Source organism: Molossus molossus, unplaced genomic scaffold, assembly GCF_014108415.1.
Source record: "Molossus molossus isolate mMolMol1 unplaced genomic scaffold, mMolMol1.p scaffold_m16_p_14, whole genome shotgun sequence".
NCBI lineage: Eukaryota > Metazoa > Chordata > Mammalia > Chiroptera > Molossidae > Molossus > Molossus molossus.
This window is the reverse complement of record NW_023425349.1, coordinates 37824487-37850654: the sequence shown is the minus strand read 5'-3', so window position 1 is coordinate 37850654 and position 26168 is coordinate 37824487. Positions and strand designations below refer to the sequence as shown.

Below are 26168 nucleotides of genomic sequence, written 5' to 3'. Positions count from 1 at the left end.
CATGCGGGTGGCAGCCACTCGATGTGTCCCTTTCACATCGATGTTTCTCTCTCTCTCTCTGTGTTCCTCTCTCTCCCTCCCACTCTACTTGAACAACAACAACAACAAAAATGGAAAAATGTCCTCGGGTGAGGATAAAAAATAAAATTAAAAAAAAAAAAACTTTTTGCTTCAATGAACACCAACAAGAAAGTGAAAAATAACTCACAGAATGAGAAAAAAATCTGCAAATCATATATCCAATAGCTGTATATATGTATGGATACATGAAGAACTCTTACAACTCAGTAAAAAATAACGTTAAAAATGGACAAAGGGTCTGACATACAAATGGTCAATAAGCACACGAGACGATATTCAACACTTTTAGTTATTAGGAAAACGCAACTCCAAACCACAATGAAATGCCACTCCACACTCACTAAAATGGCTGAAATGTAAAAGACAGATAATAACAGGAACCGACAAGGATGTGGAGAAACTCAAACCCTTATAACTGCTGCTGAAAATGTAAAATGGTTATGATCACTTTCCAAAAACAGACTGGCAGTTTCTCAATACATTAAACAGTAACCATGACCCAGCAATAAAAACTTATGTCTACACAAAAATGTATACATGAATGTCCATAGCAACATTACTCATTAACGTCAAAAAACAGAAATAACCCAAACAACTATCAACTGACAAATGAACAAAGAGAAGTGGTACATCATACAATGGAATATTATTCAGCCATAAAAAAATAAAGCTACAACGTGGATGAACCTTGAATACATTAATGAAAGAAGTCAGACAAAACATCACATACTGTATGATTTCACTGATACAAAACGTCCAGACCAGGCAACTCTACAGACACAGAAAATGGCCTGTGGTTGTCTAGGGTTCGAGGGGAAGTGTTGGGGGGGGGGGCTAATGAGTATGGGGTTTCTTTGGGGGTAATAAAATGTTCTCAAATCGATTGTGATGATTTCACAACTTTGTGAATATACTAAAAACCAACAAATTACAAATATACAGGTGAACTGTATGGTATATTAATTATACTTCAACAAAGCTGTTACATTTTAAAATAAAAACAAAGATCTTGCCCTGGCCGGTTTGGCTCAGCGGTTAGAGCGTCCTCCTGCGGTCCGGAGAGACTCGGGTTCGGTTCTGCTAAGGGCACGTACCTCGGTTGCAGTTTGTCCCCGGCCCTAGTTGGTCGTGCGGGTGGCAACCACTCGATGTGTCCCTTTCACATCGATGTTTCCCTCTCTCTCTCTTCCTCTCTCTCCCTCCCACTCTGTACAAAAAATGGAAAAATGTCCTCGGATGAGGATAAAAAAAAAACAACAACAAAAAAAAACCCAAAGATCTTGCGGAAGCAATTCCATGGGCTGTGCTTGCACGGGAGGCATCCTACAGCACGGGCTCTGATGGTGTAACCTTGGCCACAGTATTTAACCATCATCGTGGGTCCCAGCACCTTCAAAACAGGAAAATAACAGCCACTGCCTCCCAAGCTGGCTGTGAGCTGTAAGGGAAGTGCCCCTGGCAGAGCCCAGAGCGCGGGGCTGGGACCCGAGGCCAGCCTACCCGGAGTCCCGCCCTCCCAGGCCCAGGCTGTGGTGTCTCACAGAAGCAAACCCACTAGGGAGAGGAGAACAGAGCCAACCAGACAGCAGACAAGGGAACCAAATGCCTGAAGAGGGCTGGGAATACCTTCTGGAAATCACTGGCAGAAAAAGCCGGAATTACCTGCAGGCTTTGTTCCTTTTTGTCACTCGGGTCTCTGGAAGCCACGGCTTCATTGCCCTTCTTGGTGACTTCTTCTATCTGCTCCTCACACTGCTCCTTCACCTCCTGCATCTGACTGATGCACTGGCTCCTTTGGTGACAGAAGGAAAGGACAGACAGCTACCGGTGTGCCGAGCGTGTCCCTGCCGGGACTGTGAAATCTACTCTGTCAAAGCCACAGCTCACCCTTTTGCTGCTCCAGACGCTTTATCTAAAGATGATACGTAAGGCAACTGCTAAATGATGAGAAAACTGTAGTGGATTGAAACTCACTAATATGTCACCTTGTTCTAAAACAGACAGACTTTATAGGTTAGAACAAAACAATTTTTAAAACATAATCTGTGATATAATTTAAAAAAACAAAAATTCGGTCTTTGTCCCTGGCTACCTGCACAGACCTCCTAATGCCCTTGGCATTCCCTGAGTAATAGGAGTGGCTTCCGTTAGTCATATTGAGGCCCAGGACCATACCTGAGTTTATGCTAATGAGCTGGCGCATGGAGAGGACCCTAAGCTTCAGGAGGGGCCGGTGGCCAGAGGAACCATCCTGTGACTAAGGGGCTAGGACTTTCAGCCCCACCCCCATCCTCCAGGGGGAGGGGAGGGCCTGGAGATTGGGTTCGGTCATGTGACCGATGACTTAATCGATCACGTCTAAGTAATAAAACCTCAGACGGACACTCTGGACCACGTCGCTCCTCGAGCTTCCCAGCTGGAGAACGTACGTGTGTACCAGAAAGGTGGCACCCCAACTCCCACAGAAGCTCCTGCCTACCCCACCTCACCCCAGACGTTGCCTGTGGGACTCTACCATCTTTTAGCTGTTCCTGTGTTGTATCCTTTATAATCAGACTGTAACTGTAAGTAAGGAACTTTCTTGAGTTCTCTAAGTTGTTCTAAAGAACCATACCCGAGGGGCTCGTGGGAAGCCCTGAATTCGCAGGCAGGCAGACAAAAGTACAGGTGGCTTGGGAACACCCAGAACTTTCGGCTGGGGTGTGAAGTAGGGGCAGTCTTATGGGCCTGAGCCCCTTAATCTGTGAGGTTTGTGCTAATTCTGAGCAGTGTCAAAATTGAATTGAATTTTGACTTCCAAGATGGAATAGAGGTATTTTTCCCTATTCCTCCATTAAGCACAACTAGAAACCCTGGACACTATATTTAAAACAAACATAAGAAGACTCAGAAAGGTGAAGAGAAAAAGGCAAACCAGCTAGGGACTTTGGACCTAAAGAACCCAGTGGGGTCACTGGAGAGTACATGGGAAGCCAGCCTTTCTACCCCTGACTGGCAGTAATGAGGTCCCACATCGCCCCATGAGGATGTCAATGAAGAGTCAGGGCTTTCGCCACTGCCCCAGAGGCTTCCATCAAAAATCACTCATCACATCAAGAACCAGGAAGATCTCAAACTGACTGAAAAGAGAATCAACAGATATCAATATCGACATGACAGAGAAGTTAAATGATCTGACAGATTATAAGGCAGGTACCAGAAAAATATTTCCATCAGCATTTAAAACATATGCTTGAAGCAAATGAAAAAATAGTCTCAGTAAAGAAACAGAAAATCTTAGAAATGAAATAGAAGATTTAAGGAGGAATCAAATGGAATTTTTAGAACTTAAAAATCCAATAACCAAAATCAAAAACCCAGTGGAGAAAAGGCTCAGTGAACTGAAAGATAGCACAATAGATATCACCCCATCTGAACACAGGTAAAAACTGACTGGGGAAATTAAAAACAAAAACATAGTTTCAGTGACTAGGTGACTGCAATTGAAGACCTAAGATTCACGTCATCAGAATCTAGGAAGGAGACTTCGAGCAAGGCCCACACAACTAATCATTTTATGCCCACCCCCGAGATACTGCTTTTTCACTCATGCCCTGACAATATGATACGATGGGCCTTGCCCAGACAGACCACCCTGAGCTCCCCAGTTCTCTCTCTCTTCTAGAACAAGTCCTAATCTCCCTCTTATTCCCCATTCTTCAGGACCCAATTCTAAATGGCTTTTCCTAAGAAGTATTTTTGGTGGTTTATATGAGCACTCATGAAAATGATCTAGTTTGATTAAGAAACAATAGCTACTCAGGCCAGTGTGGCTCAGTGGTTGAGCGCTGACCCATGCACCAAGAGGTCGCCGGTTTGATTCCTGGTCAGGACACATGCCCAGGTTGTGGGCCCCATCCTCAGTGGGGGGCAGGCAGGAGGCGGCCAGTCGATGTTCTCTCATTGACATTTCTCTCTCTCTCTCTTTCTTCCTCTCTAAAATCAATTTTTAAAAAATGTTTTTAAAAATAAAGTGATTGAGAGAATTACCCTTGTACAAATAAGGAAGATAAGAGGTGACTGGACGGACACCATCCAGGGTTGCAGAGAGAGAAGGCGTGAGGTTGAAACAGAAGCCCCTTTCCCCAGCTGCCGGTAAGGTAAGGTGCTGTCCGTCCGAGGAAGCGGAGGAAGCGAAGGCCGCGGTGGGGTGAGGCCCTCACTTCATCCAGACTAGTACCGCTGCCGGCAGCGCTCGCCCAGCCCTCGGCCACGCCATGGCCCGTCTCAGAGCTCGCCGACATCTACTCGGCCCTTACTCTGCACGATGATGAGGTGACGGGACGGAGGATAAGATCAATGCCCTCATTCCTCATTAAAGCAGCAGGTGTAAATGTTGAACCCTTCTGGCCAGGCTTATTTGCAAAGGCTCTGGCCGATGTCAACACTGGGAGCCTCATTTGCAGTGTAGGGGCTGGTGGACCTGCCCCAGCAGCTAGTGCTGCCCCCTCCACGGCTGCTGCACCAGCTGAGGAGAAGAAAGTGGAAGCGAAGAAAGAAGAGTCTGAGGAGTCTGATGCTGACATGGGCTTTGGTCTTTTTGACTAAATCTTTTGTAACACATTCAATAAAAAGCTGAACTCTGTTAATAGAAAGAAAAAGAAAGAGAGAAAGAAAGAAAGAGAGAAAGAAAGAAAGAGAGAAAGAAAGAAAGAGAGAAAGAAAGAAAGAAAGAAAGAAAGAAAGAAAGAAAGAAAGAAAGAAAGAAAGAAAGAAAGAAAAGAAAAAGAAGCCAGACTGTGGTTTCCTGAGTGTGCATTGCTCTACCACACACCGCCTCTTCTGGTCACATGCATTTCACAGCCAAGTATAAACACACTCAACCCCTAACTCCTGCAATGCACCCATCAGTGCACCCAGCAGGGCTCAGTGGATCTCAGCATACCACACACACAGAAGGACATCAGGTACTTTAGAAATAACGGAAGACAGAGTTCCTGACCCTGCACAGTTTATAGATCAAGAGATTTGGTGAAAATTCATTTATATAACATTCACACACACGCAAGCCACAGGTGGTAGACTAGTAACCCAATAGCTTAGCACAGTGAACAAAAAGACATCGGTATACTGAAAAAACTAGATGTGTCCAATTCACTGTTATCCAACAATTTCACAGAAGCTCGGGACTAGCAAAGGGGCAGGTGCAGGGCCATTCCTGAACCTTTCAACCTACAAAAGGAAATAATGTCTTTGCCTGCTCTCAACCTTGCCAAAATCAAGAACAAAGGGCCTTACAGATCAGATTAAGGTCAGATTTCCATACTCCAACTCGACAACAGTAAAAGGAACAACCTCAGAAGGAAGCTCAAATTCTGAGACACAGGTTAGACAGATCGTGACAGTGTTACATCCTGGAGGTCTCAGGCTGGCTTTTTCTTACACCTATATGGTAAGTGTTCAGGCATTAACTGGAGCTAAAATGTAGAGACATAACACTGGGGCCCCCGAGATGATCCCAACTGGTGCAGCTGACGTCTGGAAGACTATGAAGCAATGTGCTCAGAATGGATAATCAGAACGTCCTAATTATCCCGGGTGCTGACGTCAGAGTGTTACTAATTATATTCCACCAACTCCAACTCTACTTCCTCATGGCCCTGGCATCTCATCTCACACACCAACTCCAGGTGCTTTGGGGAGAGAATGGAAGGCTGTGTTTGGACCAGGTACAGTAATGGCTTAGTGATGTCTGCCACGGGGTAGCAGTAAGAAATGGGGATGTGTGCTGACTCTGACATCTGCAGAACACTGACTTGTTCATCAGGAAACCTGGCATTTCTGCCAGGTGCTTCATTCTCAGCACCACCTTATATAAAATGTTGAGACCAGAGGGGTTTTTTGTTTTTTTTTAATCCTTACCCGAGGACACTTTCCCATTTTTTGTACAGATAGAGTAGGAGGGGGAGAGAGGAGAGAAAGAGAGAGAAACATCGATGTGAACAGGACACATCAAGTGGCTGCCACCCGCACGACCAAACCAGGGCCGGGGACAAACTGCAACTGAGGTACGTGCCCTTAGCGGGAACCGAACCTGGGTCCCTCTGGACCGCAGGCTAATACCCTAACCGCTGAGCCAAACAGGCCAGGGCCAGAGGGGGTGTTTTAACGGACGATGAGCAAGTTTATAAATGGACATATATTCAAAGCTGTGCCTTCAATTTGTGGGATCCTGACAAACAACCTTGTGTATATGTCCACTTACAAATTTGCTAACGAGGTGTTCATACCTTTCATTAGATCCTCACTAAGGGTCTATAATCTAAAGAAAGTTAAGAACAACGAACATTTTCCAGCTTTCAACATTCCGTGAACATCATGCCTGGTAAGCATCTTGCATCTAGTTCAGGGCTTTGGACACAACTAATGAAATAAATGTGCTCAGCCAGAGTTTTCAATCCTCCTGAGAGAAAAACAGTGTGTCCTGCACACACAGCCAACCCAGGTGAGAACATTCTGCTCAATGCGTGTCTGAATGCTCCTGTTTGGCAAGCAGAGCTGACCCATCACCGGGCCCTGGTTGATGTCTAGCTAAAATCTTCTGGGTCAAATATATCAAGTGAGGCCATTAATGGCTTATTGCATGGCAGTCAATGGAAGGGAAATGTGTGCATTTAGGTGTCTTCCAAGGATGAGTAATAATAAGACTGGAGCACTTCATTTTTGTCTGACAGTTATTGTTGACTACCAGCCTCACTCAGGGTTTCTCAACTCGGCACTATGGGTTTTTTGGGGCAAGCAAAACTTTGTTGTGGGAGGAGCCCTGTCTTTGTAGAAAGCTTAGCAGCTTTCTACCCGCTAAATGCCAGTAGCACCCTCTTCCGTGTTGTGACAACCATAACTGTCTGCCAAAAGTCTCCTTGGGCAAAACACCACCCACTGAGAACCACTTGCCTAGCTGAGTAAGATTCTATATGCATATTTTCTTATGTTTCCTATGTACTGACTACACATGTCCTTTGCATATTTATGTATTTGGGGGTTCCTGGTTTGAGTTGTATTTAGTTTTAAGTGATCAGGAAGAAGCTGGTCGGTGCGGCTCAGTGGGTTGAGAGTCGTCCCATGGACTGAGAGGTCCTGGTTCAATTCCCAGTCAGGGCACATGCCTGGGTTGCGAGCCCGATCTCCAGTAGGGGGCGTGCAGGAGGCAGCCGATAGATGTTTCTCTCTCCCCCTTCCTTCCTCTCTAAAAAAAAAATCAATAGAAATATATTTCTAAAGTGACCAGGAAGATATGTGGTGAGTGGACAATCTTTTGGAAGACATCAGAATCCCTACAAGGGCAACAGGTGTGAGGAAACTTAGTCTCGTCACCATGCAGATGCCCAAAATCTTTTCAGAAGGCAGTCTGGCCATTTACACCAAATGACACACTAAGCCTGGAGTTGAGTACTTTTTAGAAGGAACTAATCCAAAATGATAATTTTGAAAAGTTACAGGTATTACTATCAGGCCAGTTAGAATAACCAAAACTTAAAAGTCACCTAAATATCCAACAAACAGAAAAATGGTGAATTAAATTTGATACCTCCATAGTATTGAATATTAACAACCCATTTTTAACAGTGAAACATTTCAGAACAAAACCAATTTTTATATATACATAATGCAAGTAAGTAAAAAAATGATTTAAAAAGTTTAATGGTGAGCCCTGGTTGGTGTGGCTCAGTTTGTGGAGCATTATCCCGTGTTCCAAGGGGTAGCTGGTTCGGTTCCCAATCAGGGCACATGCCCAGGTAGCAGGTTCGGTCCTGGGTCAGAGTATATTTGGGAGGCAACCAATCGATGTTTCTCTCACATGGTTCTTTCTCCCTCTCCCTCTCCCTTCTTCTCTCTCTAAAATGAAAAACATATTTAAAAAAAATATTAATGGTGAGTACAATTTGTAAAGAATTTGTGTGAACTTGGGCAGAGACCAGATGAGTAGTACGTCAGAGAAAATAGTCTGGGGTCATGGGTGGCTGGACATCCCCAAATCCCAAACTTTCTGTACCTGAGTTATACTGTTTTTATGAGGAAAAAAAAAATACACCAACTACAATTTCATTCTCTATCCTCTAAATTGGTTTTTTACTATCTTACTTGGTTTTGCTAACTTTTTTAAAGTTTTTTGTTTTATTTTGATTATAAAAGTACTCCAATGAGTAAATGTGTAGTTTTTATATGTGACTGAAGTTATTATTAGCTTAAAACAGATGTCAGCTATAAGCCAGAGGTCTAATGTACAGCATGGTGACTAAGTTAATAATAATGTATTGCATACCTGGAATTTACTAAGAGAACAGCTTAAGTGTTCTCACCAGGCACAAAAAAAAGCAAGTACGTGAGATTATGGATGGTTAATTAGCTTGGTCAGGGGCAGCATTTCACAATGTATATCATAACATCATGTTTTACACCTTAAATATACACATCTGTCGATCATACCTCAATAAAGCTGGGAAAATTAAAGTACTCCATTCTCACTGTAGAAATCTGGACACTTAAAAGCCTCAAGAAAACAAAGGCAATATAGCATACTGGTACTACGCCAACAAGCCTCTTGGTCAGGGAGCTGGACTTAGGTCACATCTGAGCACTTCTAGAACACACTTTTTTTTTCAGTTAAATCTTTATTGTTGAGAGAGTATTATAGATGTCCCCCCATCCTCCCTTATGGTCCCCCCTTCTTCCGGTTCCCATCCTGCCCCAAGCCTTCACCACCCTAATGTCTGTGTCCATAGGTTAGTAGTGAACACACTTTTAAAGGTTTAGATTTACTGACCTAACCAGTTTGCCTGCGCTTCACAGAGTGTTAAGTTATATTAAGCTTTAAAGTATATTGAGTAAGTCATTTCCCGCTAAGGAGAACTGCCCTCTCATTTATCTTGTAGTCCGAGCCCACTGGCTAACATTTTGCCATGGCTCTCTGAAGCACTGCTCACACTCACACTATAAAGTGCATTCTTTCTGAAGGACCCGACTCCTCACAGGGACCAGAACCGTCCCACAGAGCCCTGCATGTGCTGTAATGGGGAGGGCGAGTGGAGATTATGCTGGACCCGCCTGCTGCCCTCAGCCTAGAATTCAGCAGCCCCCGAGTGCGTGCGCTTGATGCGGAGAAACACTTACAAGTCATAGGAGAACTTCCTCTCCAGGTTGGTCTGGTTCTTCTGAAACTGGAGGACATCCTGCTGCAGTTTTCCATAATTCTTCTGCAGGGCCTTTAATTGGTCTAAGCCAAGAGAAAGACAGGAGATCACACAGGTCACAGGAGGGCCGGCGGAACAACAGCAGACACACCAAGGCCCACAACCGGAACCCAATGGGCAGTGGCACACCAGAGAATAAGGAGGGAAAGAGGAAGGGATGAGAACATGGCCCCTCCCAGCACTCAAGACTCGCCAACCAGGAAAGGCTGCGAGATGCGGTCTGACAGGAACCTTCACTTTGCCTTTTTTTTTTTTGTATCCTCACTCGAGGGCATTTTTGCATTTATCTTCAGATAGAGGGGGAGAGAGGGAGTGAGGAAGAGGGAGAGAGAAACATCGATGTGAGAGAGACACATCAACCAGCTGCCACCCACATGACCCCAATCGGGGCCAGGGACAAACCGCAACCACGGTATGTGCCCTTAGCAGGAACCAAACCTGGGACTCTGGTCTGCGGGTTGACGCTCTAACCGCTGAGCCAAACTGGCCAGGGCCCCCACCTTGCTTTTTTTCTAAACATCTCTTCTTTCTTAAATCTCTTTTTTGACCTCCAACCCTTAAAATGCCTCTTTCTTTTCAAGACATCATAAAATCTGAGCTGTCCCACAAGGTCACAAATGCTACTATGTACTCCACTGATTGCGACACCTGGTCCAATTAAGTAGCCCCCTCCTGCCAAACCCCCATTCTTGGCTGCCAGGCCACTGCAGTGTCCTGCTGTTGTCTAACCACGGCCAGCCGCTCTCTGAGGCCCCCAGGTCCAGCTGATCACCAGCCCCTCTTCTCTGGGAAAGTGCAGCTTTCTTTGAGGAAGTGCATTAGCCCCAGCCCTGCTGCCCTGACCACTTGGCTCATAAAACAGAAACTAAGTAGGTATTTATAAGTCTAATGAGAACTGCAAAAGAGAAAGGATGGGATGCTACAGAAACACAAAAATAATCTTGTCAAAGCTCTATAGAAAAAAGTAGCAGCTCACCCGGCCAGTGTGGCTCAGTGGTTGAGCATCGACCCATGCACCAAGAAGTCGCTGGTTCGATTCCTGGTCAGTACACATGCCCGGGTTGTAGGCCGGATCCTCAGTGGGAGGCATGCAGGAGGCGACCAATCAATGTTCTCTCTCATCGATGTTTCTTTCTCTCCCTCCCTCTCCTTCCCCCCCCCCCTCTCTAATATCAGTAAAGGAAAAAGCAGCAGCTGACAAAGCACCAAGCTGGGGGTGGAAGGACAAACTGCCACAGCGGTGACACCAGAATGGACAGACCGCAGCATCTGGGCTGGGGACTCGGCCCTGGGCAGACACTCAAGCTCCCCAAGGCTTGTCCTTGCAACTCTAGAACTACCAGGCTCTCTGGGGGAAAGTAATGAAAGCGAAGGAGTCGCTGAACTTCGGACCCATACTGTAACACGGATCCCTCCCAAAAACATGTATGTAATGTCCTTGAAAAGGCAAAACCGGGGTGGGCTGGGCTGGAAAACTTCTCAGGGGTTGCCTGAGGCTGAGGTGGGAGCTGGGGGGAGCCTCCTGGAGTGATGGACATGAGCTGTGTCTTTACTGTGCCTGTGGGGGCCTAGGAAACTATGCCTTTGTCCAAACGTAGAGAGAGGCACACTGCAGAGGGCAAATTTCATTGTGTGTGAAGCACAGTTCAGTAACCCTAACCCTTAAAACAACGATTCCACAATCACACTGAGCTCGGGCCATGAAAAGGAATGAACCATGCCATCCGCAACAGCATGGATGGATTGCAAAGTATGCTGAGTGACAGAAACCAGACAAGAAAGCATATACCCTGTCTGATTCCGTGTGTATAAAACTGTAAAAAATGCAAACTGGTCTACGGAGGCAGAGAGCATGTCGGGCTGCCTGGGGAGGACCCCCAAGGGGCACAGAGAACCTCTGGGGGTGATGGATATGTGTGCTGTGTTGATTTGGGTGGTTTCCTGACACGCACACGTTTCAAAACTTGTCAAATTGTGCACTTTAAACTGGTGTCGTTTATTATATGTCAACCGCACCTGATTAAAGTTGTTTACAAAGAATAAGCACAGTCACGTTCTGCATCACGATATTTTGGTCAGTGACAGACCACTTCTGTGACAGCGGTTACCCCAGGGCCCAAGTGTGCAGTAGGCTACACCATCTAGGTTTGGGTAAGGACACGTGATGTTGTTTGCACAATGACAAAATTACCTAATGACACATTTCTCCACACACCTCTGTGACAGCACAGGACGGCAGGGGAAGGCTGCAGACCGTGTTCCCCTCCTGAGGGCTGAGCAGGGACATCAGCTGCTCACAAGCTCTGAGAAGCCCTGGGAACCGAGGAGCCCGTTTAACTTGGGGTGACCCTGCATTTCCACGATAGTGCTCTCAGAACTCCAGATCGGCACTGTCCAGTGAACTCCAGGGTGGGGCAAGGAGGTTTGCAGTTGTTAGCACACGAAACCGAGTTTATTCTTATTCTTAGTTATTAATGACTGTATTATTTTCCATACAAACAACTGTAAAGCTACTTTTGCCCAACCCTGTACAGGTATCATATATCCATAACACAGATCACATACACATCACAGATATGTATGTGGGCATAAATATATATTTTTTTCAACATATCATAAAATGAGAGTGTGACTTCTCTGTACAGAACAGCTTGCAATGTATTCAGTAACATTTTTAAAAGAAAAGCTCTTTAAGGAAATACAGTTAGGCAAAAAGAATAAATTGAAGATGACTCAATCGCTCATAACAGCACCATCATGAGGTCGGAATAAGAAAGCTGGAGAAGGACGAGAGGAAAGGTGCCCCCAGGCCTGCCGTCAGGTGCGAAGGAGGGGGGAGCTCACCTTGCAGGGATCTGATGAGCCTCTCGCCGGTGGTGATGTTATTCACCAACACTGCCTGCAAGAGAGACAAATGCAGAATGAAACACCCAGAACCTAACAACTCAGAAGAGCCCTGGTAAGACGAACAGGTGGGGAAAAAAGGAGGGGTGCAGCCCCTCCCCCACCCAAAGCAGAGGCCAGGAGGAGGGTCCCGGGGCGGGCAGCCCTCTGCTGGACTATCTGATGTTCACAACCGGGAAAGGAACTCCCACGCGGAGAGCCTGCTGGTCACACACCAGCCCGTACCCGGAGCAAGGGGTAACCAGGTCCCGAGCCCCATCTGAGCTCCAGAACGGGCTCCCCCTGCAGGCAAGGCCCCTCTGGCCTTTCCCTGGGGAAGCCTGCGCTCAGTCCCATCCTCAGTCAGAAGTCCACCTCTGAACTCCAGGCCAGCTAACAGCGCAAAGAGCAGGAAACTTGGTGACCACCCCACCAGCACGGGGTCCTGAGTCATTTAACCTCTGGCCCCCTCCTTCTGTCCACAGTCTACAACTTGGGGAGTGGAGGGTTCACGCCCAGTTAGTTACACAAAGTCGGGAATGTTGCCGACAGAAAAGGGAAAAAGCAACCCAGGACTCAGGATAACAATGTAAGAAAAGGAAAAAGTAAGAAAAGTGAGTGTGCAGGTAAGCGTGACCAGCAGCGGCATGTGCTGTGACCACTGCACAGCCGGGGCTCCGGGGAGCACCCCTCTACCAGCTCACTCTTCACACCAGCTACGTGAGGCTGGCAGAATGTTATTCACCTTAGGGGGTAGGAAACTGAGGCACAGACGGCCTGGGGCACTTGAGGTCACGTGGCTCTCTCAACAGCAAGCAGGCAAAGCCAAACCTGAGCCCAGCCGGCCCCAGGGAGTGAGCTCTCCATCACCACGTGCCAAACTGGGTCTAAATCCTGAGGAGGACACCAATCTGGTGGACTGCACCCAGTGCTAAAAGCAAACAAAAACCTGAAACAGACAGGGCGGGAACATTACACATCAGCACAGCACACTAAGGGTTGTTTTGTGAACACACACACTGTGTCCTGGGCCACAATGGGAAAGTTTCTTACTTTGTCACAATCAACAAAGTTTAGAAAATGCCACACACTGGACACGCAGCCCATCCCTGGGAGACGCATTTCCGTCCCAGTGCTGGTTACTGGTGACGATGACAGCCACACCACCTCCCCTTTCTGTGCCTCTGGTTTCCTCCTGGACCCCTCCGTCCAGCCCTTGATCTCTCTTTGGCCTGGACAGTTTTCTGGAGTCCGGGAGTTTATGAATAGAGGGGTGTGCTCTCAGAAATGAAATCCAGCCAGACTAATCTGTTTATTTTGGGAGATTTGAACAAAGGAACATTTCCTGGTACAAAAGGAAAGAAGTCACAGTGACAATATCCTGAATGATTAATGTCTCAGGGAGAGGCCATCAAGAGGGGTGCTTACAGATCCTCCAGGCCAACTGAAAAGAAAAAGATCTATACATACACCGCCGCAGAGAGAAGAGAACCTGCCGGGACAGGAGGATTCACCCAGCAGGGAATCAGATCAGCACAGCTTATAGCTACTGCTACTCTTGGAAAAGGCTTGCACACTTTCCGTTAAAAAGACAGAAGATGACCACCTAATCCAGCACTCTCACTTCTGGGTGTACATGTGAAGGAACTCAAAGCAAGACCTGGACAAGCCATCTGCATCCCAGTGCTTGGTAGCAGCACTATTCACAAGAGCCAAGAGCTGACATTTCCCTCCATGGATAAGGAAAATGTGCATACAGAATATTATGCAGCCTTTAGCCCTGGCCGGTTTGGCTCAGCGGTTAGAGCGTCGGCCTGCGGTCCCGAGAGACCCGGGTTCGGTTCCCGCTAAGGGCGCGTACCTCGGTTGCAGTTTGTCCCCGGCCCTGGTTGGTCGTGCGGGTGGCAGCCACTCGATGTGTCCCTTTCACGTCGATGTTTCTCTCTCTCTCTCTCTCTTCCTCTCTCTCCCTCCCTCTCTATCTGAACAAAAAATGTCCTCGGGTGAGGATAAAAAAAAAAAAAAAGGAGTGACAGGCCCTGGCAGGGTGGCTCAGTTGGTTGGAGCATCATCCCACGCACCAAAAGGTTGTGGGTTCGATTCCCAGTCAGGGCACATACTAAGGTTGTGGGTTCAATCCCTGGTCAGGGTGCGTACAGGAGGCAGCTGATCGATGTTTCTCTTTCTCTCCCTCCCTTCTCTCTCTAAAATCAGTAAAATCATATCCTCAGTTGAGGGTAAAAAAATAAAAATAAAAAAGAGTGACACATGCTACAACATGGATGAACACTGAGGACGTAATGCTAAGCAAAACAACCCAGTCAGAAAAGGACAAACACCGTATGATTGCACTCACACAAAGTCATCTAAAGCAGTCAAAACCATAGAAACAGAAAGTAGAAAGGTGGACAGCTGCCAAGAGCTGGGGGAGGGAGGAGGGGAATTAGGGTTGAATGAGCACAGGGTCTCACTGTTGTGAGATAAAAGATTTCTGGAAACCTTTTGCACAACAACATGAATACATTTAACACTACCAAACTGTACACTTCAACTTCCACCTCGCCTAGGCATCAAAACCTCCTTCCCTCTACACATCAGAGCTGAAAAGAAAAGGAACACTGATTATATCTCAAAAACGGTCATCTCCTGGGTAAATCATTTCTAAATTATGGCAACATAAAAATAGGGCAATTTTACTTGTCCCTTCTCTACTCGTTCCCGTTAGCCCCACCCCTGAAAAAAATCCATACGGGAATTTGCAAATATCTGGGGGATTAAGAAGGTTCAGAAATTGCTGCATTTCTGAAATATCTGAAGATATTTCAGTCTCCCATGTGCTTTTATTCTGCCCAAGGAAATATATGTTAGTTATCTTCCTCCACCGACTTACTTGTGCAGGGAAAAACAGTCTCCACTCCAGTAAATCAGAAAAGGATCATAAAATGCTATCAAGCTTTTATATGTAGTTTTATTATTTATTGTAAATCTTGTTGAATCATTTTCATGAAAATGCTTATAACTTTTTGGGACGTTCAACCAAAAGAAAAAAACACCTGCATTAAACAAAATTATTTTTAAATGAATGATACTTGAAACACCTCGGTTGTTTTTCACATGTTGGTGCACAGTGACTCTGAGGGGCACTGCACTTCCTGGTGAGAGAGACTGTCCCCGGGGACACTCAGCAGTAGACGAGGAGGCACAGTAAGTACCATGGGGATGTAACAGGAAACTGGACTCAGAAGACCTCAAGATGAATCTTTCATGCACAAATGCATCATAACCCTTCTATTCTGGGAAACAAGCATATGTGATCAAACTATTTCTGCTTTAGATTTCTAGAAAAATAAGCTCAACATTTCACAGTAAATTTTCAAAGCAGTAAATCTGCAATAAATTATATTCTGTAAACTCAGTAAGATGTAAATAACTGAAGTTTAAAAATACCAACTTTTGTCCCGCCAGTGTGGCTCAGTGGTTGAGTATTGACCCATGCACCAAGAGGTCACCGGTTCGAATCCAGGTCAGGACATATGCCCAGGTTGTGGGCCCAATCCCCAGTGTGGGGCATGCAGGGGGCGGCCAATTGATGTTCTCTCTCATTGATGTTTTTCTCTCTCTCTCACTCTCACGTCCTCTCTCTCTCTAAAATCAATAAAGGAAGGGAGGGAGGGCGGGAGGAAATTAAATAAATAATAAAAAACACTAACTTTTGCCTGGCCCGTGTGGCTCAGTTGGTTGGGTGCCATCCTGTGCACCAAGAGGCTGCAGGTTCAATTCCTGGTCAGAGCACATGCCTGGGTTATGAACTCAATCCCCAGCAGGGGGCATGCAGGAGGGAGCAGATGGATGTTTCTCTCCCTCTCCCTACCTCTCTCTCTAAAAAAAATTCAATAAAACCATATTTTAAAAAATAAAAAGACTAACTTTTGAAAAGCTCACTGAAGTGTGATGCTGACTGCATTATGAAAGAGCAGTGAGTTTTACCGCTGTATTTGTTTGGCTCATTAAAATAATCAAACTGCCTTGAAGGTGAGGATCCACCCTAATGTAATCCTTAGTAAAGAGGACCCTCGAACTATCTGAGCCTTGCAAACCCATTGCAAACTCAGGTGCCTGGATAACGTCTCTGTAATGACATTCTTGCTAGTGCCTCAGAGAGATGAACCTTAAAATGAAAATCTCAATCTTAGTGATCTGGGCCTGATATTAAGCATGAAGGGAAAATATGAAGCATTCATTAGTGTCGTCTTCTTTTTTTTATCCTCACCTGAGGACATTTTTCCATTTTTTTGTTCAGATAGAGTGGGAGGGAGAGAGAGAAAGGGGGAGAGAGAGAGAAACATCAACGTGAAAGGGACACATTGAGTGGCTGCCTCCTGCACAACCCAACCAGGGCCAGGGACAAACTGCAACCGAGGTACGTGCCCTTAGTGGGAACCGAACCCGGGTCTCTCCAGACCGCAGGCCGACGCTCTAACCGCTGAGCCAAACCGGCCAGAGCAGTGTCTTCTTTTTATGCCTCAGCAACTTCAAAATCTCCCAGAGCAGTACCATCCAAGAGAAGTATGTCAGTCACACATGGGAAATTTAAATTCTCTAGTAGTGACATTAAATTAAGTGAGAAAGAAATGGGTTGGAAGGGAGGACATCTGTAATACTTTCAACAATAAAGATAAATATATAAAATTGTTTAAAAAACAGAAATTGGTTGGGCAAAAGATCTGCAGACATTTCTTCAAAGGAGATGCATAAATGGGGGGTGTGAGTGGAGAGGAGGAAGTTAATGGGGGAAAAGGGAGGAAACATCTGTAATACTTTCAACAATAAAGATTTAAAAAAAGAAGATACACAAATGGCAGATAAGTACATGAAAAATGCTCATCATAAGTCAGTAGAGAAATCAAACCAAAAGATAAGATGCCACTTCACATACAGTAGGATGGCTACAGTTTAAGGGGGGGGGGGGGGATAAGTATTATTGGAACCCTAATCACAGCTGATGAGAATTTAAAACGGTACCCTCACTGTGGAAAACAGGTCCTCAAGAAGTTGACAGAGTTACCACGTGGCCCAGTAATTCCACTCCTGGGTATGTACCCAAGAGAACTGAAAACAAACATCCCCAAAAAACTTGTCCAAAGAACAGCCCCAAAGTGGAAACAACTCCAATGTCCATCAACAGATGAATGGATAAACAGAAAGCCCATACAATCCCAATGTCCATACAATGGGATACTATTCAGCCATAAGAAGGAATGAATTACTGACACAGGCCACATGGATGAACCCTGGAAACAGTGCTAAGTGAAAGAAGCCAAGCACAATAGGCGACCAAATGGATGATCCTGTTATATGACTAGAACAGACTAATCTAGAGAGACAAAGCAAACTAGCAGTGGCCAGGGGCTGGGGGAGAGAGAAACAGGGAGGGACTACCTAATGGGTACACATTTAGATAGTGGTGATGGTTGTGAATATTCCAAAAATACTGAATGATACACTTTAAAATGGTTAAAATAGTGAGTTGTATATTATGTGACTTTTATCCCAATTAACAAAAAGAAACAAGTTCAATAAAATATTAGTATTTAATTCATCTAATATAGCCAAATTATCATTTCAAGATGTAATCAACATAAACAGTATTAATGAGATATTTTACTTTTTTGTTGTTGTTGTTAATCTTCACCCAAGGATATTTTTCCATTGATTTTTAGAGAGTGGAAGGGAGGGAGGGAAAGAAGGAGGTGGGGAGAGAGAGAGAGAAACATGGATGTGAGAGAGACACATCGACTGGCTGCCTCCCGCATAACCCCAACTGGGGTGGGGATCGAACATGCAACCCACATACATGCCCTTGAAGGTGAATCAAATCCACAACTTTTCAGTCTGGCCGACACACTAACCACTAAGCCAAACTGGCCAGGGTGAGTTATTTTACTTTTTAATTCATACAAAGCCTTTAACATCTAGCATATTTTCTGTACATCCAAATTGGGACATTTTCAGTGCTCAATAGCCACTGCTGGTAGGGACAGCACAGTCCCTGAAGAATGAGAAGGGTGGACAGAGAGAGAAATGCCAATTATTTATTTATAGCATCCACTAAGTTTACACATGCAGATACTCACTGGACGAAAGTCCGTGTGCCCGACACTTCAAAAGACCAAACCTCAAAACGTCAGAGTCTGGGGTAAGGAAAGGCACAGTGATTGAGGAGGTGACAACATGAAGATAAAGTCCTAGTGGTGCCTCAAACCCATCTTAAGACAGTACAGAGTTCGGGCTTCTTTTATGTCAAGGGAAGGGGAACGGGAGGGCAGGAGGCAGCTGATGACCTCAGCCATCTGAGGCCAGCAGGGTCTTTGTTCTTAGCGTGTTGACCCCCACTGATATAAGTCCAATCAGGAGGTTCCTGCAAATCTTTGATTATCCATCATTATTTGTTCACCTACTTCCCTTATCCCCTCAGGAAAGGCACCTTCTGGAAAGGGGCTGTTGATGCGAAACTCCAGCAGCAAGCAGATTCCTCCCAGGACCAGCATGTCTGTCCCCTGAAGGTCACAGGAACAGAGCAGGCCCGGACAACACGGAGCTGGGGCGTTTCGCTGTCACAACACAGGCACCCTTCACACCAACAGCACAGGCACTGCCACCCCGTGGCCACAGCCTGGCTCACTGGTGTGTGCTCAGAGGAGCCACCACGCGAAGTGGTGGGGTAATGACACAGTCCGTGAAATCCTACCGCTGCTGTAGGCGCCTCTGGGACTCAAAAGATACAGACATGGACATGTGAACACTGACTGAAGGTTGGATGGTGAGGATTTACTGGAGTGCGGGGTATGATGATGGCGTTGCGGTTACGGGAGAGATACACACTGAAATATCGATGACTGAACAAGTATGAATTACAACCCATGAAGCCTGGGTTGTCATTCTGTCTACTTTTTCATGTTTAAAATGTTCCACAATTAGTCTACAGACCCAGGCCCACACACCTCATCCTGTCATGTTCGCTAACAACTAAAACTGCACAGCAAAGCTAAGAATGAATTCTCTTTTTAATCTTAACTTGAAGGTTTTCCTTAAATGAAAAAGAAAGGTCAGTTAGAAGGTGTTAAAAAACGTTTGTTCTCTAAAGGGAAGCTTGGATAGATTCAAGACCTCAAGAGGTAGAGAGCTCGCCAGTGTGTTACATGCACCTGCAATTTCACAGCAGAGAGGAGGTGTGGGTATTTTCCTGAAGAAGAAAAAAATGAAAGGACTTGAGGGGTAGGAAAGAAAGGAGGCAGGAGCGTCTGTAGATTCTAGTTTGGAGTCTGCTACTAATTTGGTCCTTGACTTTAGACATCACTCAGCTTTTCCTCACCCCATTTTCCTGTAACCTAAAGGGTTGGCCTGCAGTGTTTCAACAGGGACACATTATGGGCACTGCAGGTGGGACACACTGTCCCCCGCATGACAGCATATTTACAGCCCTGCTCCCCTTATCCCCTCTAAAAGCCACTGTCACCCTTGTCCATGTGTCACCAAGAACAACAACAAAAGCCCCTCCCATCCCTACATGTCCAAATGGCCCCTGGAGGGAGGCTGGAGGTTTCATCCGTCAACAGCTGTCTACGTAACAGGAATGAGAGCCTGGCGCCTGGCCTCTCTACCATGCCCTCCTGGGCTGAAAACCACTGGTCTTCACAAGCACAAGCGTCCCTTCAAGCCCCCAAATGCCTGTGATCGTAAGCCCCCCGGAGAGCCAGCACCAGCTATTTCCCTGTGAGGGGCCAGGAGCACATTCACCTGGCTCAGTTGGGGCGGGGGCACTGAAGAGCACAGCTGTCCTCTGGCCAAGGACCCACGTGGAGAATTCCAGAACTCAGCAAGCCCGCCTAGCGTGTGCATCATGCGTCCACTGTGAGCCAGGGCCTGGAGGCACAGAGAGGACAGTCCACAGCGCTGCCCTGGGCCCACTGGTGGGGAGATGGCCAGCAGGGCCCTCAACCAAGGGTGACAGGAGCCCAGCCCGTGTGGCTCAGCATCACCCATGGTCTGAGAGGTCCCAGTTCGATTCCCGGTCAGGGCACATGCCTGGGTTGCGGGCTCGATCCCCAGTGGGGGTTGTGAGGAGGTAGTCGATGGATGTTTCTCTCTCACATCAATGTTTCTATTTTTCTCTCCCTTCCTCTCTCTCTCTAAAAAAATCAATGAAAACATATTTAAAAACAAACCAAAGGTGACAGGAGTGAAGAGGTGCACAGGGGCAGATGACGACCAGAACCTCACAGCTCTGAGGAGCAGAAGGAGGCTGCGTCCTGACCACCGAGGAGGTGCTCAGCGAGAAAAGACTGGGCCTACGTGCCAACGGAAGACCTGCTACGGGGGTGAAAGAAACCCAGGGGCCCTGGCCGGTTTGGCTCAGCGGTTAGACCGTCGGCCTGCGGTCCTGAGAGACCCGGGTTCGGTTCCCGCTAAGGGCACGTACCTCGGTTGCAGTTTGTCCCCGGCCCTGGTTGGGTTGTGTGGGTGGCAACCACTCGATGTGTCGCTTTCACGTCGATGTTTCTCTCTCCCTCTCACTCTATCTGAACAAAATATCGAAAAATGTCCTCGGGTGAGGATAAAAAAAAAAATACCCCCAAACACACGACAAAGTGTGGGGTGAGTGAATCGGTGTGTGAGGGTGTGGATGGGGGTGAGCCAGGCCTGGTGTGAGAATGTGAGTGTGAGTGCGGACAGGAGACGAGTGTGTGCCAGTGCCCGGCAGACACGGTCAGGCAGGGAGCAGTCACACCCCCGTCAGAGGGCCAAGGTGCCTGAGGGGCAGGAGCTGTCGGAAGGGCAGGAAGCAGGTCTGGGCTGAGTGCAGGAAAACAAGCTCCAGTCATGGAGTCTTAATGGAAGGTGGGGGGGGAGATGAAGCAGAACTCTACGGAGCTTTTAACAAGGAAATACCATCTATCCAGGAAACCACACACGCACTTTCTCTACACACCCAGAACAGCTCCTGCCAGAAGGTCCTTGTGTCGTCACACAACACGGACAGCACCAGCGATCTGGAACATTCCGGGCTGTCTTTAACCAGCCAGGAAATGCCACCTGACAGTGTGGGGCTGGTGCTCACAGCAGCGGACTCCGCCCTCACCCCACCCCACACAACGACGTGGGAGAAGCCCGGCTGAGCCCTTCTGTGACTTTAGTTCTTTCCTTCCCAAATGGGGCCCTAGCAAAGCCTCCACCCTCGGCTGTGGGATGGTCACATCCTGACTTCCTGCACACAGGTGTACACAGACACTGGGGACTAAAGAGAAAACAAAAACTGAACGAAGTGTACAGGTCATAAGGCCACAGCCAGTGCTCCTAGCAGGTCCTACACATGGTTCTTCTACAGGAAAATCGAAGAGAAAAGAAACGAAAGGCGGCAAGGCGGAATTTCCTCTCTGTACTTCAATCCAGCACGCGCCCTGGGGGCAGGCGGCGGCACAGCCGTGAACAGAGGGCAGGAACTCCGAGTGAGGAGCGCAGAGACAGCAGCGAAGGAGCTGCCAGTAACACCTCGGTGTGCAAGAAACACGGAAAGGCTCCTTCTAGGAAGGAAGATGCCAAGTTCAAGAGCAAGTGCCTCTGCAGGGTTTGTTCCTGTCCCCGAGAACGAGAAAGCAATGCACAGAGCACACCGCACGTCGGCTCCCCTGCCAGCCCGTGGGCAGTTCTCACTGCAAGGGAACCCCGTCCAGTGGAACTAGCCCAAGGTGTATCACAAGATCAAATCAGCCTTGAATCACGCAAGCTTTCCCCAGGTTTCCTCCTGAGGTCCAGCGCCGGACCCCGGGCCCCTTCCCCTGGAGAGGACGCACAGGGCCAGGGAGGGACAGAGAACAGCCCGCTGCAATTCGGGGACAGGGCAGAGAAGGGCATTTGTATGAATGTGATGTGTTTTGCCATTTTTCCTAAAAAAACTTTTTTCAGATGTGAAAGGTAAGTTGCTTGAGTTTAATTACAAAGTTGCCTTTGAAGGCTACATCCAAGGGCAAATTAGAGAATTTACCATCTGAAAAGACCGAAAGTCTTCTGAAACTTTGTTCAGGGAAAAAGATTTTTTGAAGGGTTTATGTCACCTGCTCTCCACTGTCTGCCTTTACGTAGACTCTCCCTCACCTCTTCATGGGCACCCGTCACCCGGGCCCGTCCTCTTGCTGGCTGCCTCTCTAATCTGCTCCCTCCACAGAACTCATTCTACTCCTACCTCAGTTCAGCATGTAATTTTTGCTTCAAATATTTCAAGAGCCGCCTGATGGATCTGCCTCCTCTCTGCCCTGCTCCCCACCCCAAGGACACTCCCAGGGGCCAGGGCCAGGCCTGATCTGATCAACTTGATCCAGGGCATAAACCCTGTGGAGGGTCCCCTGTCCTCCAACTCAAGCCCAAACCCCTTAGGTGGCTTAAAAGACCCTTGGCGGAAGGGCCCCTGCGTTGCTCTATACTCCCTACATAGCCAACCCCAGCCTCACACCCAGCCCCAGGTGCAGTTCCTGTCTCCTGACACCCTGGAGGGACCGTCACCTGGCTTCCTGTACCTCACTGAGCACTCAGACACCCCACCCTCCTCCGCATGAGGCCCACAACTCCCACTGTGCCTTCCTGAAGAGGCTCGAAAGCTGAAGAACATTTTCCAGACTCATCCCAGCAGGAATTAGATCCAAGCATGTGCACTCACTGGGGACTGGAGTGCTGACCAGGGTTAGGGGTGGAGGTGCAGAATGGAGCAAGGAGTGTGGGGGCCCCACCTCTGAGCTGAGGCTGCAGCGGGGCCTCCTGCTTCAGCCTCTGCGCTGGGTCGGGGATGGGGGGCCTGACACGGAGCCATCCAGCAAGACTGCTGCTCCAGGCCTTCGCACCGCTCCACTAGCACCTACTGCCATACCAAATCCTGTCTGCTCCCAACGCTGGAGGACTTCCGTCTGTGACAGACCCCAGCAGACCCATGTGCTCCTCTTTCCAGCACTCACTGGGAAACGCACAGACCACAGACACAGCCTGGTCCAGCCCTGGTCCAACTAGGCACCAGCCCAGCGCCTGGCAGAACACCGAACAGACAGACAGAACTGAAAACAGATAAGTAATGGGGACAAAAACAGAAAAGCTTTTCTAGAACCCTCGATTCTTCAATCAGTCACAGGGATAAGAGGTGATAAAAATCAAAGAAACTACATGGATCTGCACAAGTCCATTCTGGTCCTCCAAAAAAACACCTCTCCAGAAGAAAACCACCTCGTTCGCAGGTGCACAAGAAAAGCTGAGCCAGAGGGAAAAACTGGAACACCCTGAGAACTGTGTCCTGCCACATGGGAATTCAGTGGTGGAGCCAGCAGTCTGGGCCCGCCCCTGCCGGCCACTCTGCAGGTCCCTGCAGCCAGCCAGTGTGGCCTCTCGGGGTGCAGTCTTCCCCTCCATCTCAAAGGTAATACCGTCTCCCAGTTGGGCACTTTGAGAAATTAAATGCATTCATAGATGTGAAAGCACTCTAAAATAGGGCCAATGACCGAACTTCTTAATGTCACTCATTTCCTTTCTAAGAGGCAGAACCTTAGTGAGAAGTCACTCACAGAAATAAACGCTGCTGCAGCTGAAGGGAGCAGGCCCCCGCCCAGGCCCAAAGCTACACAAGAACCCATGACACAAACCGTCTCAGCTCGCCTTGCTTTCTTTGCCAGCCCTGGAAATGCCACTAACACGCCATTTACAACAGGAGAGCCCTCTGCATCATGGCATTCTCATGCCACACACCTCGAATGGCTTGACAGAGTCTCCTCATGTCTCGCGATACCAGGCAAGAGAGGAGAAACCTAGACGCTCGCTGAAGCCACCTCAAAGTAGGCGCAGGTCACACAGGTGAGTGACAAAGGAGAGGCTCAGGCAAGGTGAATGGCAGCCTGTCTTCCCACCTTCCCGGCTGCCTCTGTGTGTAAGCTTTTCTCTTCTGGACACAAACCGGTTAGCCTGTTGCCAACATCCCCCCTTCTTTTCTTCCACTCTGTGATCTTTCTTTTTTTGGTCAGTTGCTTCCTTCAGGAAGGACGCTGGAACTGTATTTCCATTACAGATGAAATGTTACGCAGATCATTTTCTTTGCACTACTGCATTAATTTACATATTTTAACAATAAATGAGAAGTCTACATTTCAACATCAGATAAATGGCTGCAAGAAACCAGCCTAGCAACAATGTCACAAACAAAAATATAGAAAAAGAAGCTACTTCCCACTCCAACTTGTGGCAAACAAAAAGGAACACCATATCAGGGAACAGCACATTCCTGGATGAAGTGCTACTAAGTAATTTGGAATCTTCTGACTCTTTCCCCAAGTATGTCAGGTATTAGGCAATTTGTCCCTCACCTATGAAGCAGCCATAAGAGCACCCAAGATCTTGGTGAGTCTTCAGACCCAAAAAGATTTTAATTTTCTTTTTTGCCTTTTCAAAACTGTCTACAATATTTTGATAATTAAAAAAGACAATGTTTTTTAAAGTTAATTAAAGTTGACTTATACACAATCATTTCTGTATAGCCCTTCCTTTTTTTTAGAGAGAGAGAGGAAGGGTCAGGGAGAAAGAGATAGAAACATTGATGAGAGAACATCCACTGGCTGCCTCCTGCATGCCCCCTACTGGGGATTTAGTCCACAACCTGGGCATGTGTCCTGACCAGGAATCGAACTGGCGACCTCTTGGTGCATGGGTCGACGCTCAACCACTGAGCCACACCAGCCAGGCTCCGTATATCCCTTCTTATATACAACTCAGGAAATTTATACAAGGGATTCCACCAAGTTGTAGCAATACACATGAACTTACGTAATTGCATTTATGTGGTCAAATCATCATAAACATACCTAAGTCTGCAACAGATAAGGAGGCAAAAAAGAAAAGAAAAATCGACTAACAGTTCAATCCCCGAGAATCAGCTGAAGTCTCGCTTGAGGTATCTACCATCAAATAACCAGATGTTCTTTAAACTTCAAACCCAGCATTCTTGAGTCCCCTACTCTCTTTGTTAGTACTTACTTAGAGGTTGGCAACCCTTCCTATCCATGAGCCATAACGAGGGCACAAATGTTACTCTTCTTTGAGACACAAACATCCAGCACAGGCCCAGCAGAGTAGGGACTTAACACGTTTGTAGACAGTAAGAAAAAAGCCAACAGGAGGATGAATCTGACGCTTAGAGAGTTCTTTTTATTGCTCTCATTTATCACCATTGCAAAGGGTTTACAAGGAGCCCACCCAAGGACTAACCGGCAGATGGAGGGAGGTACCCGAAGCTTCATCAAGAGGCTGATTCATCTCACTGTATAAACATACACACAGGTATCCACTATCCTCCCACCGAGAAAAACTGGACGGCGTAAAAACTGGGGTTTAGAAGAGTAAGAGGAACACAAAGCAGGCCTTGCCTTTTCATCCTGGTGTAACTTGTTGACGCTCTCCATCTGGAAGTTGTGGCTGGACTGGATCTTGTCGAGCTGCTCCCGTTGCTTCTCCAGCTCTCCCTGGAACTCGTTCTTTTTCAGCTCCACCGCGCCTCTCTCGGCGGCCGCCCTGCGGACCCTGCCTTCCAGCTCCATGATCCTCGTCTACAAGGACACCACAGTGTAAGGGCAAATGTCAGGTCATCCCTGGACCACCTGAGCAAAGAGAGTCCAGAGCCCAAAGCCAGCGGCAAGCCTACACACACGGTGTGTGCCCAAAGCTCAATCTTCAGTCAACTATAAAAGCCACAGCAGGTGTTTCTAGAGAAACGGTCTAGAAGCAATGGAATTCACTTCTATGAGCTACCTGCCTCCACTGCATGTCTCCATGGAGACATCACCACGCCCTCCACAGGGATTTTGTGAGGTTTAAATAAGCACACAAAATCTCTCTTGCTTTACCTGGTGTGAGCTGGTGCTCAAAAATTTGATTCCCTTTCTCCACTAACAG

The 26168-nt window shown here is 47.2% G+C and overlaps 2 protein-coding genes across 2 annotated transcripts in view; one reads left to right on the top strand and one right to left on the bottom strand.

The window, feature by feature from the left end:
* GOLM1 (golgi membrane protein 1) overlaps nucleotides 1–26168 on the bottom strand; it is a 55034-nt gene that overhangs the window by 13691 nt on the left and 15175 nt on the right. The window contains exons 3-6 of the mRNA XM_036260659.1: nucleotides 25643–25822; nucleotides 12156–12210; nucleotides 9232–9334; nucleotides 1744–1873 (exon numbers count right to left, since the gene is read on the bottom strand). Of these exons, the coding sequence (XP_036116552.1) occupies nucleotides 1744–1873; nucleotides 9232–9334; nucleotides 12156–12210; nucleotides 25643–25822 (468 nt within the window). The remainder of the gene's footprint in view (nucleotides 1–1743; nucleotides 1874–9231; nucleotides 9335–12155; nucleotides 12211–25642; nucleotides 25823–26168) is intronic.
* On the top strand, nucleotides 3234–4699 carry LOC118629939 (60S acidic ribosomal protein P1-like). The gene is made up of 3 exons (XM_036261651.1): nucleotides 3234–3273; nucleotides 4313–4400; nucleotides 4482–4699. The coding sequence occupies exons 1-3, from the start codon at nucleotides 3234–3236 to the stop codon at nucleotides 4666–4668; spliced, it is 315 nt and encodes a 104-aa protein (XP_036117544.1). The 3' UTR covers nucleotides 4669–4699.

Bases quoted from the DNA above. Each gene is read 5' to 3' on its own strand.
- LOC118629939 (XM_036261651.1), top strand. From the start codon at position 3,234: ATGACAGAGAAGTTAAATGATCTGACAGATTATAAGGCAG. The intron at 3,274-4,312 runs GTACCAGAAAAA...CGCTGCCGGCAG, and splicing joins TCTGACAGATTATAAGGCAG to CGCTCGCCCAGCCCTCGGCC. The intron at 4,401-4,481 runs GGGACGGAGGAT...GCCAGGCTTATT, and splicing joins CTGCACGATGATGAGGTGAC to TGCAAAGGCTCTGGCCGATG.